We start from the raw sequence: 15,076 nt of genomic DNA, 5'->3' as shown, positions 1-15,076 counted from the left end.
TCTGTCATGCAGGATGGAGCAACGCATTGCACACTGTGATACCGTGTACACCCACACATTGTAGACTGTAATGCACTGTACACTGTCATGCAGGCTGGAGCTACGCATTGCACACTGTGATACGCTGTCCACTGTCATGCAGAATCCAGCAACGCATTGCACACTGTAATACCATGTACACCAACACATTGTAGAATGTAATGCATTATACGCAGTATACATGTCCAGATATTCAAAGATTAGCCATGAAGGCCTAGCTGGTTACCTATTTGGCGACCGCAGATAGCCGAATAACGCTACACTGCATCCAGGCAGCTCTGGGAGGGTGTCATATGACATCCTGGCAGAACGCGCTCTCAGTGATTGCTGTGTCCTAAGGACACAGCTGATCACGTGATGTGGTAAAGACCAATCACAGCGGCTTTTTACCATGTGATCAGCCATGTCCAATGACACGCTGATCACCGGGAAATGCATTTGCCGGGTCTTGGCTGCACTTTCCTCACGCTGTCAGAATGTGTGGAAAGTACTGCCGAGAACCAGCAGTTATCAAAGCAGGGGTCGGCCCCGATGATCAGTGCCCACCAGTGCCACCCAACAGTTCCGCCCACCTGTGGCCAGCAGTGCCGCCTCATCAACACACATCAGTGTTGCTAAATTACCAGTTTACCAAATGTTATAATATAAACAGACTTTTATTCATTATGAGCTATTTTCTGGTTTATCGAGCAAAAAGTAAAACTCACAGCAGCAAGTCAATACCACCCAAAGAAAGCTCTATTTGTCTGAAAAAACTGATACAAATTTAAGATGGGTACAATGTGGCATGACCGCACAATTGTCATTCAAAGGGTAACAGTGCAGAAAGATGAAAATTGGCCAGGACAGGAAGGGGGTATGAGTACCCAGTAGGCAAGTGGTTAATATAATTGACCCATCAATACCCAGGAGCTAATGTACAGATAAGTAGCATGTGCACCAAGTGAGATTCTGCTAGGCCCCACCCACAAAATTGCAATTACTTGTCCCTCACATGTTATAAACATTTGCAATGGCCACAGTTACTTTACATATAAGGATCATCTCCTCAGTTGAGAACTGTGCTCTCGCCATGTCCAAATGCCAATAAAGTTATCAAAATTTTCAACCAACACAAAACCTCCAACCACTTCTCATCCACTTACACTCCCCACAACCACTTCCGGGTGCGCGCGCACCAGATGACGGACTTCCAGGAGGATAGCTGCTCGTGCGCCATGGGGGACACCTGTTTGGCGTTTATTTGTGCACGATCGCGCATATCTATGCACGATCGCTCATTTCTATGCACGGCCTTGATAGCTTTCGCGAATGTGTGTTTCTTAGTGATTTTTTTCTTTTTAAACCTTGGCTAATATATATTTGTTGCCAAAGGCCAAAAATCAACATACAGTGGGGACTATTTTATTACTGTAAATCAAATTGTAGAAAACCTGTAGCTGGCTGCACAGTGAATGTGACATATTCATTAGTACATAACAATATTGTGGTGCAAGCAGGTTTTTTATTTTTTGTTTGGTTTTGAAAAAGCAAGTTTGCACCCACTTGCATATTCACGCTCTTACAAGCTACATTTGAGCAGATTATATAAGTATACAAAGTAACTATTAAGGTTGTTCATATATTGAACATAAAATAAACACAAAAACATCGGTGAAACATTTATTGATCAAATATATCTTCATTTATTTGGTCAGCAGGAACAAGTAGGTACAGTCAATATCTTGGTGAGTCACAAAAACAGGATTGATGTGGCAAAAAGAAAACACTCCTGCTCATAAGAGCTTACAATCTAAAGATACTTCTAATGAACTGTATGTGCTCAGGTTATAGCAGGAAACAAAGGGGAAGATGAATCAAGTAACATTTTCGTGCACATAAGGTTTACTTACACAATCATTTAGTATAAAGATCCATTCACAAAAAAAGTCTACACATCAAAATATAAAGAAAACAAGACATATGTGAAAAACCCCTCCCACCTCTACAAATCCCCTACACATACATTTGTCAGCAGGTTTGTAAGAAAAATGCATTTGAGTCTAAATAAGCAAGCAAAATTAAAACAAGAGCAGATTTTAAACAAAACGATTGACATGTGCTTTGCTTTCAATGCAAAGAGAAAAAACACAATCATTGTGCAATAACACACAAACACACTTTACAAGGCCAAAAATATGCAAACATTTCCAGCCCACTTCCAAACACAGCCTGAGTGGTGTCTGGGGCAATTCAGCACAAAATCTCTTCCTCCCCCAAACCACTACAAGCAAGGACTTAGTCACAAACCACCCGGCCTAGTAACAGGCCAAATCACTCCCTACTGCACATCTTTATATAAGCTAGGTTGTATTTGGAGCATGCCAAACAAGGCCCCACACCCAATGAAGCCACACCCACCACTGACCTTAATTTGGTCAGTGAAAGTGTTTTCACCTGATGAATCCGCTTCCTACCTGCATTAACCCTTGGTATACAGGCCCCACAAGTCAGAAAGATATATACAGTGACATGTACGTGTGCAGCATACAACAGAACATTGAGCAGGGATGTGAAAGGGAACCCCAATTGGAACCTTTATTGCTACTATGGTCACAATTCCCTCCAGATTCTCGCATGAGTTAAGACAGTCACATGACCACATCTTGTATGCAATACTGAAAATGACAAATCGATTTGACTAGTATGGTGAATTTCCCATCAATTGGTAAAACACTCCAGAAATCAAACATCACCAAACATTACACTCTGGGCAAAGCTGATTTACAAATCCTGCGACTTACAGTAAAGTTGACCATTTCAATGCAATTTTCAAGACATCTGACACAGATCTGTATGCAAATTGCCACTAAAGTAGTACATGTACTACTATAGAAATCAGTGTTTGAAACGCACCCATGTGGTCACTCTAATAGCAGACAATAGGGTGCGACTTTGCAGACGATTTACAGCTTGCATGTTGTGCAAATCACATGCAAAGTCCCACTCAATGAGCATGCTATTGGAGCGTTCATATTGTTGTGGTTCAAACTTGGTAGGAGCCGCAAGTAATAATAGAGTAATGAATACACTACTTTTCATGCAATTTGCTGAGAGATCGATGTTGAATGTCTTGCAAATTGCACTTGAAATCACCATGTACCCCGACTTTGAAATCATGCAACTTCTATGCAAGTCACATGATGTGACTGTGGTGTCAATAACACCACTTAGAAATCTGCTTTAATGTGACCGGGTAGCCCCCAGTAACATTGTTTGCGATTGCCATGCCAGGCGACTTGCAAATCGTAGACCAAGTCGCACCCTATTGGCCACTGTAGGCTCTGTTCACATCATTATCAAATCTATTAGTGATTCAGGCCCTTATCTTATCCCATTGTATGACATTCACATAAGGTGCAGCTTTGAAGGTGTTTCAACAGACAAGGCCTCATTCTAATTCACATTTTAGGGATCATTTAGACAGAAAGCAAAGATGTTGCCAGAATATGTATGTGAAGACAGCCACACACGGAGATCATGCTACTACCTCGCCGGGGTTGGGATTCAAACCTACAACCCTAGAGTTATGAGGCAGTAGCGCTAACCACTAATCCACGGAGCTACATTGCTAACCCAGCCTGTATTTCTGTGCTGTGAATCAATCCTAGGTCCCTGGGCATGGTCAGTATAACTAGCCAGATATCTCCAATGTGACAAAAATGTTGTGCTATGTTGCCAATTCAGATGTATGTTGGTTCTATGTATCCCAATACAAAGGATTGCAATACTAATACAGGCGTACCTCGGTTTACCAACGCCTCAGGGAACGTCATATTTGGGGTACAAATATCAAACCATTTCAGTTAATTGGTCTGTTTACAAATGTTTGAATAATTTGGTATGGGCATGTGGCCTGGTATGGTTCTGGAGAGGGGGAGGCGCTCGCTCGTCCCCCCCCCCCCTTTTCCTGACCTGCCGGGCTGCATGCTCGGATAAGTATGTGTTATGGATTTAGGGGGGTACCCCATGCTGTTTTTTATTTAATTTCAGCGTGGAGTTACCCCTTAACATCCATACGAGACCCGAAGGGCTTAGTATGGATGGGAGGGGGGACCCCACGCCAGTTATTTAAAGAACTGTTTATAAATCACTGCAATACTTTGACATTCAACTGTCAGTGGGGAAATCCGCCGACAGCTGAAACATGAGCGCTGCATTGGTTTTCATTACTAAAATGCTGCATGAGTTGATAACATAACTCATGCGGGATTGTAGGAGCGCCAGCCATGAGTTAATGTTTCAACTGTCAGCGGGGTTCCCCACTGACAGCTGAATGTAAAATAATTCCCTTTATTGCATAAATAATAAAAAAAAAAGCGTGGGGTCCCCCCTCCCATCTGTACCAAGCCCTTCGGATCTGGTATGGATATTAAGGGGGAACTCCACGCTGGAATTAAAAAAAAACCAGCGTGGGTCCCCCTCAATATCCATACCAGACCCTTATCCGAGCATGCAGCCCGGCAGGTCAGGAAAGGGGGGGGGACGAGCGAGCGCCCCCCCCCTCCTGAACCATACCAGGCAACATGCCCTCAACATGGGGGGTGCTTTGGGGCAGGGGGGCCCCCAGATCCCGGTCCCCCCCCCCTACGTGAATGATTCTGCGGTACACGGTCCGCAGACTTATTCACAAAAAAACTAAGTGTGGTGTAAAAAAAACACAGTACAGGGTCTTTGACAAGTCCTTTATTAAAACAATGTCCCCCGAAGTAGATCCAACGTCAATCGCGGCGGCGGCGACCCGAAAAAAGGAAAAAAAAAAAAAAGGTTCCGCTCCCGTCCGAGGCTTCCAGCCTAGTGAAGAAAAGCCTAGCTGACATTTCTTATATAGGTATGGGGCGGGGCCAGCCGGGAACAGCAAGCATGTGACATGGGGCGGGTCACTGGGATGATGTCCCCGGCTGGCCCCGCCCATACCTATATAAGAAATGTCAGCTAGGCTTTTCTTCACTAGGCTGGAAGCCTTGGACGGGAGCGGAACCTTTTTTTTTTTTTTCCTTTTTTCGGGTCGCCGCCGCCGCGATTGACGTTGGATCTACTTAGTTTTTTTGTGAATGAGTCTGCGGACCGTGTACCGCAGAATCATTCACGTAGGGGGGGGGGGCCGGGATCTGGGGGCCCCCTTGTTAAAGGGGGCTTCCAGATTCTGATAAGCCCCCCGCCCGCAGACCCCCACAACCACCGGCCAGGGTTGTGGGGAAGAGGCCCTTGTCCTCATCAACATGGGGACAAGGTGCTTTGGGGGGGGAGCCCCCCTGCCCCAAAGCACCCCCCCCCATGTTGAGGGCATGTGGCCTGGTATGGTTCAGGAGGGGGGGGCGCTCGCTCGTCCCCCCCCCCTTTCCTGACCTGCCGGGCTGCATGCTCGGATAAAGGTCTGGTATGGATATTGAGGGGGACCCACGCTGTTTTTTTTTTAAATTTCAGCATGGAGTTCCCCCTTAATATCCATACCAGACCTGAAGGGCTTGGTATGGATGAGAGGGGGGACCCACGCTGTTTTTTTTTTTTTTTTTTTTTTATTGCGGACCTTTATTTTTACATTCAGCTTTCAAAATAAATATTATCTAGACCTTCAAAATAAGTAAAATCATAACAGAAATAATTATAAAGGATAAGAAACAAAAATAGAATCACTAGAACTAAGGAAATCTAATTAGATTACATGAAGATATGCCGAGTGCTGTTTATTAAACATAGTAGTCGCGACCGAGTGCCGGCTGTCAGAGGAATCCACAATCAGATTCACTATTAGTCAGTGGCTAAAAAGCAAACGCCCATGGCAGAGGTCTAAAAGGTGTTCTGCACATGCTCAGTTCTATCTGCCAAAGACACTGCACGGGCATCTAGATTTTTACTGTGTCGATTTCCTTGAAAAAAACGATTTTTAACACATTCTTAATTTTTTTGGAAATAGCAGATATTGTTTAAATACTTGCCTACCAGGCACTTATACCCCCTTCCTTACCAGGCCAATTTTCAGCTTTCAGCGCTGCCGCACTTTGATTGACAATTGCGCGGTCATGCAACATTGTACCCATATGAAATTTTGATCATTTTTTTCTCACAAATAGAGCTTTCTTTTGGTGGTATTTAATCGCCACTGGGCGCTTTACTTTTTGCGCTATAAATTAAAAAAAGTGCAAAAAATTTGAAAAAAAAAAAAGTTTATTTGTTTCTTTTATAAAATTTTTCAAACATGTATTTTTTCTCCTTCACTGATTTGCGTTGATGAGGCGGCACTGATGGGCACTGATAGGCGGCACTGATGGGCACTGATAGGCAGCACTAAAGGGCACTGATAGGCAGCACTAATGAGGTGGCACGGATAGGCGGCACTGATAGACAGCACTAATTAGGGGTCACGGATAGGCGGCACTGATATGCAGCACTGATAGGTGGCACTGATAGGTGACACTGATGATGGGTACTGATAGACGGCACTGACTGGCACAACCCCTGGGCACTGACTGGTGGCACTGACTGGCAGCACTGCTGGGCTGCACTGGTGGGTGGCACTGGTGGGCAGCACTGGTGGGTGGGCACAGGTGGGTGGCACTGGTGGGCACAGGTGGGTGGCACTGGTGGGCACAGGTGGGTGGGCACAGGTGGGTGGCACTGCTGGGCACATGTAGGTGGCACTTCTGGGCACAGGTAGGTGGCACTGCAGAGTGGCACAGGTGGGTGCACTGCTGGGCACAGGTGGGGGCACTGCTGGGCACAGGTGGGGGCACTGCTGGGAACGGGTGGGCGGGGCTAGTGGGCGCACTGCTGGGCGGAACTTGCGGGTGTCACTGCTGGGCACCGATCATCAGGGCACTGATCATCAGTGCCCTGATGATCGGTGCCGATCCCCGCTCTGACAACTGCCGGTTCTCGGCAGTACTTTCCTCACGATCTGACAGCGTGAGGAAAGTGCAGCCGAGAACCGGCACTTGCATTTCCCTGTGATCAGCGTGTCATTGGACACCGCTGATCACGTGGTAAAAGGCCGGTGGGATCGGCCTTTCACCACATCACGTGATCAGCTGTGTCCGTAGGACACAGCGATCACGGAGATCGCCGGGTGCGCGCCCCCTGGGGCGCGCAGGAGAGCGCGTTCTGGGAGGACGTCATATGACGTCCACTCAGAACTGGCCGGCCGCGGTGAAGCCGTCATTTGGCTATGCGCGGTCGGCAAGAGGTTAAAGTGAAGTCCTGATATTTGGCAAAGCAAATTTCTAAGTGAACATGTCTCTACAGTGATTTTTCATGGTGTTAGACGTGCTTCTTAGCAAGTCTGCTTTTGTGAGTCTGATTCCGGGCGTGTGTCTTTTTGTGAATTAGATTGGGCGTCTGCTTATGGGCTCTGCTCAATAGTGAATTAGGTTGCAGGGTAAAAAATGGACGGACGCCCATGAAAATTGGGCTTAAGCCCATAAATATGCGCCCACACCCAATAGTGAATCAAGGCCAATATGTCTCTCAGCAGATAGCTAAGGGTGTCTACTTTCCAAAAAGGGGTCATTTGGTGGTGTTTGCACTGTCCTGGTATTTTAGCACCTCAAGGAATGTGATAAGCAGTCAGAAAGTAAAAGCTGTGTAAATTCCATTATCTATACCATAGTTTGTAGATGCTATAACTTTCACACAAAGCTATCAATATACACTTATTGGGATTTTTTTAACCCAAAACATGTAGCAGAATACACTTTGGCTTAAATTTATGACGAAATTGTAGTTTTTTAAAAATATTTTTTATGACCAAAATGAGAAAATATAGTTTTTTTCAAAAACATGTTTTTTCTTCACAACTTTTTTGTTTATAGCGCCAAAAATAAAAAACGCACAGGTGATCAAATACCACCAAAAGAAAGAATGCAACACTGTACCCAAATAAAATTTATATCATTTTTATCACACAAATAGAGCTTTCTTTTGGTGGTATGTGATCACCACTCTTTTTTTTATATTACAGACTGAAAATTTTGGAAAAAAAATATTTTTTACATTCTGCAATAAAACATATCCAATAAAAAAATGTTTAAAATTAAATTTCTTCATATATTTAGACCAAAATGTATTCTGTTACATTTTTTGGTAAAAACAAATCCCAATAAGCATATATTAACTGGTTTGCATGAAAGTCAGAGCATCTACAAACTATGGGATATATACTAGATTTTTTATTTATTGATTTTTATTTTATACTAGTAATGGCAGCGATCAGCAACTTATAGCCGGACTGTGATTGTATGGCGGGCAATCTGACACTAACTGACTCTGTGTGGGAACTGAATAAATTACATCGACATCACCAGTGACACTAATACAGTGATCAGTGCTAATAATATACTAATGACACTGGATAGGAAGGGGTTAACATCTAAGGGAAATCAAAGGGTTAACTGTGTGCCTAACAAATGTAAAGTGTTTACTTTGTACTGATTTTACTAAGAGATGTGCCAGCTTTTTATCCCCAAGATCTCTCTCCTGTCATCCCCTCTGCCAATTGGCAAGTCTTGGCCATAAATCATTGGGCAGGACCCATTGATCGGCTTGTGCTGTAACAAATCACAGCACAACTGGGGCAATGGGGTGCTCGTGCCCCCTGCTAGGAAGAGCCGGATCACGCATGAGACATGTAATCTAGCCCAGATCAGCTACAGCAGTATATCTACATGGGGAGATCCACAACTAGTTAATCAAATAAGTTGAAGTTAGAAGCTGATTGGCTACCACGCACAGCTTCACCAGATTCTGAATGCTCCAGTTTTAGTAAATCTCCCCCACAGTGCAGAACAACCATGTGCACAAGTAAAATATCAGAACAGATAAAGCAGAATGCATTGAAGGCTTCAGAAATCTGCTTTACGCATGGACAAACCTCCCAAGGCCCAGTCTGTCTGGACTGTATGGTCACCTGTTGACTTTGCACCATCCACACACAGATTAACTTTTTAATAAGACACAGAAGTTGAATCCAACACAATTTTTACTTCAGGCAATTGCAGTACAGAGTTTTCTTTCAGTCTTTTGAAGTGTAAGAACACAATGACTTTCCTAAGCCCTGTCTCTGCAAAATACTAACACCGACTAAGGGAACACAGAAGAAAAAGGGAACGTCTAGCTAGGATTGAATGAACTAGCACTAAACAGGAGTTGAAGACAGTGGGAGAGGACAAATCACATAGTAAAAAAGTTGTAGTGCAACAAAACCTCAGCTAGACGTCAGAGTACTATAAAACAACAGCCACCTCATGTGGTTCAATACAACACATAAAAAATGCATGAAAATGGGGAAGAATATGTGGACAGCTTCTGGATATAATACAAGCCTTGGTGGACAACCTAAAGTAATAGCCACCTCAATAATAGGTAATAAAGTAATAGCTGCCTCAACCTATATTTACCTCCTAACACCTGGGGTCCTTCTAACTGGTGAGTTGCCATTTATATGAGCTGTGGTGGAGGATTTTCATCTTAACGTTTTCACTCTTGATGCAATACTGTTGGATTTCCACATATTATGCACATATTGACCTCTATATTTGTGGGGTCTATCCAACTGATGAGTCTTCTGTAATGAATATAATGATTTACTTATGGTTATGGAATTAATAAGCCTCATTCCTACCACTGTAATTTGTAAATATTGTTTAAGGACTTGTTTACTAGTCCTCTTTCATGCTATTGAGAATGACTTGCTACTCTACAAATTTCCCTTTGCTTATATGATCTGAATCATTGGAGCATATTTTTCTTTTCATAGGTACTTATAAAGACATGCTTGCTTTAAGGACATCAGCCCTGAATGCATAGGGAAAGTTTCTGGAGAAAATACAAGCCTTGATGGATGATTTAAGTAGTAGATTTATTCCACATGAGCTCATTTTGACCTCTTATCACCTGGGGTCCTCCTGTCCAGTCATTTGCCATTCACACAAGGTGTGGTGGAGGATTTCTTATCTGAATTGGTGCACACTCAATGCTGAATTATTGTTAGATTTATATATTTAATATACATATTGATCTGGGGTCCATCTGGTGAGTTTTCCTTAGTGAGGGCAATTTTGATTACACTGTAATTGGACATCAAGAAGTCTCACTTTTAAAGTGATATTAAAGACAATAAAAAAACCCAAACATGTAATACTTACCTGCTCTGTGCAGTGGTTTTGCACAGAATAGCCCCAATCCTCCTTTTTTCCGGTCTCCCACCAGATCTCCTGGCCCTCCCTCCTGCCGAGTGCCCCAGAGCATGCAGCTTGCTATTGGGGTACCCAAGAATGCTCACTCCCGAGCCGCTGCTCTGCGTGTCCATTCACACACAGAACCATGGCCCAGCCCTGCCCCCTTTCTCTCCTCATTGGCTGTGTTGACAGCAGAGGGAGCCAATGGCTCCTACTGCTGTCTCAGCCAATGAGAATGGAGAGACCCCAGAGAGATGAGTCTCTCGTGCATATTGCTGGATCGCGATGGGGATCAGGTAAATAATAGGGGGGCTGCTGCACACAGAAGCTGTTTTATCATCATGTATGAAGGTAAAAAACCTTGAGCCTTAACAACAACAACTTTAACTCTGTAATTTGTGTAATATTGTCAAAGGGCTTGTATATTAGTTCTTTTGCAAGCACCTGTAAATATTTGAAATTTTTTGACTATTTTTTGAAAATTTATGTTTGTAAGTTGTTAGCAGCTTAATAGTAAAATGCTATATAGTTGACTTGGCCCTTCTTCAATTCCACTTTAATGGTTATTTGATTTTTGAACAATTTTACCTGTTATAGTAGCACAATTACATACCGGTATATGAGCCTAGGAGAATGTAAATTACAGTGTTGGATGGGCGACCAGATGTATTATTACTAGATTGTGTCAATTCAGCTGGGCAGTCTCCTGCTCCACAAATTGTTTGATTTAGAGCATCAAGTCCTGTAAGAAAAAATGGTGTTAAATAAGCAAGAGCAGCATATAACATTATTTGATACTTCACTTCAATGCACAGGAAGTTACAAAGAACACAAGATATGTTCATCAAGTAGCTTTCTATACTTACAAAAAAATTTACTTCACCTTAAAAAAAGATAAATAATGCAGACACCGCATCTAAGGACATTACAATTTTTATTCTAGGGTGCACAAAAAACACACTACTACATATATTTTGAACCCTCCCCCTATCTCGTTATCTCCAAGAGCATACCATTTGTGATACAGTTGGCAAAGAAATTGATCAGCTACAAAACAGTATGTTAGCAGCTAGAATTTGGGATAGAAAAGCAGATGTTTACCTACAATAAAATTTAGTAGCATCTGAAATTCAATATTTGATCAGCTGAAGGATAGTATTAGAACAGCTAGAATAACCCTACTTTCAGATAGACAAGGGAGGTGTTTAGCTACAATGAAAATTAGGTATATCATCCAAGATACATTAGTGGAAATGTATCCAGTGACAGGACAGTACAACAGCATTTAGAATAGGTCCAATCTCAGAGAGACAAGGCAGGTATTTACCTACAATAAATCTGAAATACAGCTGTACAAAAATTGTCCAGTGGCAGAACTAGCATAGGCTCAATTTGATTTACTTACATTAAAAATTAGAATGTAGTATTTGAGATACAATAGCATACCTCCCAAAAGACCTTAAATCCACTAGACTATCCTAAGATTATGCCCTGCATCCTAATGCCCACCCTTGACTGTCCAATCAGAGCATGGCTTTCACTCCCATTACTGCAAAGTCAAGTGCAATTAGTAGACATTGTGACTGTTCAATCAAAGTATGAGAATGGGAAGTGCCTGCTGGAACCTGGCCTATGAGCAGTGGAATGAGCAGCAAGAAGTTTTTAGGACTGAGCAGTTAATCAAAAAGTGGTCTGAGATAACCAGAGACCTCTGGGGGTACCACAAGTCCCATCATGCCCCTGGTATGGCACAGGAAACTATGATGGCGTATGTGTACAGGACAGCATGGTAAGGTATATAGGTATAGGGCAGTATAGAGGTGTATGAGTAAAGTGCAGTGTTGAGGTGTATGGGCACAGTATATTGTGCAAATACTGTATATGGACACAAGACACTCTTCAAATATATGTGCACAGGAAATAAGGAAATGTATGGGTGCAGGGTAGTTTGGAAGAGATACAGAACACGATGTAGGTATATGGGTACAGGACTGTAGGGTTAAAGGGTTTAGCTGGCCTTAGATGATTTGTTTTTTCTCAGTCAGTGAGCCGAACAAACAAAAAAAACCGATTCCCTGATCCACTCAAGTGAGGTGGATAGAGGACCCCACTTCCCCTCGCCAGGACATTGTATTTTGACAGTGGCACTCTGCACTGTCAAAATACACTGATCATCAGATGCATCCTATTTTCTGCAGCCACTGATCATCAGAAGTGTTCCAAGATTTCAGATCAATAGAAATCACTTTAACGATCTTCTTCCATTGAACAGGAATGGCTATACACGAATCACAATTCGTCTGGTGCTAAACTGTAAAATGATGCTAAAATGCCCCCATTCCCTTTCACAGAGCCCTCTTCTCCCTCCAGTACCCCTTCTCTTCCCCACAAAGTTCTAGACCCCCCTTTTCCTCCACAGATTAACAAAGCCCTCTACTCATTGTCACCAGTGCCCTCCTCTTCCTCCACTGTACACTAATGCTCCCTTTTGCCCCCACTAGGGCATTTTTTTCTCTCATTGACCACTGATGACCACCAACACAGGGGTTTTTCCTTTCACCACTGACGTTGGCCTTTTTTTTTTTTTCTGCTGACCACTGTGATACCAGGTAATTCCCCCTTCCCCTCCGACAATCAATACTGCACATTTTTTATCCCCCTCCTCACCATTGAAACAAGACATTTTTTTCTACCCTTTGATCACAGATACTGGCCATCTTCCCCTCCTGCTGACTAGCAATATAAGGGTATATAATGCAACATGACATACACTGTTAACTGCTGCACTCTATACATTGTGTTGTAAATAACAATATGCTTAGCACTGTACACAACATACTCTAGACAAGGGGTCTCCAAACTTTATAAACGAAGGACCAGTTTACTCTCCTTCAGACTTCAGGGGGGCCGGATTGTGGCCAGTAGGAAAGGAAAATGTCCTGGCATCCATGAGTGCAAGGGGCTGCCCGATTGCATACAAATTGAAGATGTTCAGGTATGACCTCATATTATATGGTTTTGGTAAATCTAAAAGAAAATTGTATAATGCATGGCCAGCCTTAAACTTTCCTATTACTGTACATTTGAAGAGATACCAGTGGTGACCAGCATCCATGGAAGTAATCAATGCCTCATCATTGGTATTAATGGGAGATATAGTGCCCCATCACTGGTATCAATGGGCGGAATAGTGTCCCATTGTTGGCTTCAGTAGGCGGAATAGTGCCCCATCATTGGCATCAGTGGGAGGAATAGTGCCCCATCATTGGTGTAAGTAGGAGGAATAGTGCCCTATCATTGGTTTCAGTGGGAGGAATAATCCCCCATTATTGGTGTCAGTGGAAGGAATAGTTTCCCATCATTGGTGTCAGTGAGAGGAATAGTGCCCCATCATTGGTGTCAATGGGAGGAATAGTGCCTTATCATTAGTGTCAGTAGGAGGAATAGTGCCCTATCATTGGTGGCAGTGGGAGGAATAATGCCCCTTTATTGGTGTCAGTGAAAGGAATAGTGCCCCATTGTTGGTGTCAGTGGCAGGAACTATGCCCCACTGTTGCTGATGGTGGGGGGAGTAATGTCCCAAGGGCCAGATAAAAGCAAGCAAAGGGCCGCATCCAGCCCCTGGGCCGCAGTTTGGAGACCACTGCTCTAGACCAGAGTGTTTGTCTCTACGGTTGCCGGTTGCTAAGTAGTTCTGATGATTTTAATGTATTTCTCCTTTACGGTAGATGAAGTGTTACCTGTTTGTCCATAATCTGTTTTATTTTTTAAAAATGATCATTAAGTTTATGTGTGTTTGTGGAATTTTCACTTGTGGTACAGTAGTTACAAAGTATTTTGTGGGTACAAGGGCTATGGCATATGTATTTTTTTTTTTTATCAAGAAAAGTTTATTGAAATGTCTTAAAGTCATCCAGAGCAATTAGACAGGTAGAAAATGTTACTGGTGAAATCAGTTGTGCAGCATAGGCACAGGAAAAGAATGATAACAAGGTACAGTGAGACTGTTAGGGTACAATTATGGCAATACAGTACATTACACAAAGTAAATCCAACTATTTGGGATGCTATCAATACCCAGCAAAGATTTAAATTTAAGGCATTTCTAAAAGTCTGCTCATTATGAGCTCTATAGAAGACAATCCTAGTTATCCAAATATATATATATATATATAAACAGTGCAGCGCTAAAATAAATGTGAATAAATGTAAATAAAAAATGCAAAAAACCCCTCAGTGCACAAAGGGGTTAAACTATTATACAGTGCAACATGTGAATTCCCAACGGGAATAATAAATGTGTAAAAGTGACCAGTGTCCTGACCAACACTCTAAAAAATACCTCATATAACACTCTGCCGTGATACATACAGAAATTACACAATAATAAATACAGCAAATAAAATGTCCATGAAAGTGCTCAGAATACAATATTCATGCAAGTGCTGCTATGTGTTCACTCCATAGTGTAAAACTGCATTTTATTTGGATGTAAACAGTAAAGACAAATTGCCCACTCACATGCTCCTTCTCCTTTAACACAGCTCTTTTACTTCATGCTATAGATGTATTGCATGGGTACCCTGAGGAAGTCACGTGTCCAGCATGACGCAACGCGTCGGTACGCGAGGCGGTATTTCCGGGTGCGCGGTGATGTCACTTCCGGTGTGGGGGCCATATTTGAAATCCCTGTATCAATACCCATGCAATACATCTATAGCATGAGTTTTACACTATGGAGGTTTTACACTATGGAGGTTCTTTGTTTGTATATCATCCGGAGGGGATGCTGCTGACAGAGCGGTGCATAAAAGGATTTGGGAGTG

General features: G+C 42.8%; 1 protein-coding gene across 1 annotated transcript in view; it reads right to left on the bottom strand.

Moving 5' to 3' along the window:
• LOC149452034 (N-acetylglucosamine transporter UNC93A-like) overlaps positions 1 to 15,076 on the bottom strand; it is a 459,029-nt gene that overhangs the window by 84,371 nt on the left and 359,582 nt on the right. The window contains exon 5 of the mRNA XM_089689860.1: positions 10,864 to 10,992. Within this exon, the coding sequence (XP_089545986.1) occupies positions 10,864 to 10,992 (129 nt within the window). The remainder of the gene's footprint in view (positions 1 to 10,863; positions 10,993 to 15,076) is intronic.

This window comes from Staurois parvus, unplaced genomic scaffold (assembly GCF_062004578.1).
Source record: "Staurois parvus isolate SC_StPar_1 unplaced genomic scaffold, SC_StPar_1.0 ptg000501l, whole genome shotgun sequence".
In the NCBI taxonomy this organism is placed as follows: Eukaryota; Metazoa; Chordata; class Amphibia; order Anura; family Ranidae; genus Staurois; species Staurois parvus.
This window is presented reverse-complemented; position numbering and strand designations above follow the sequence as displayed.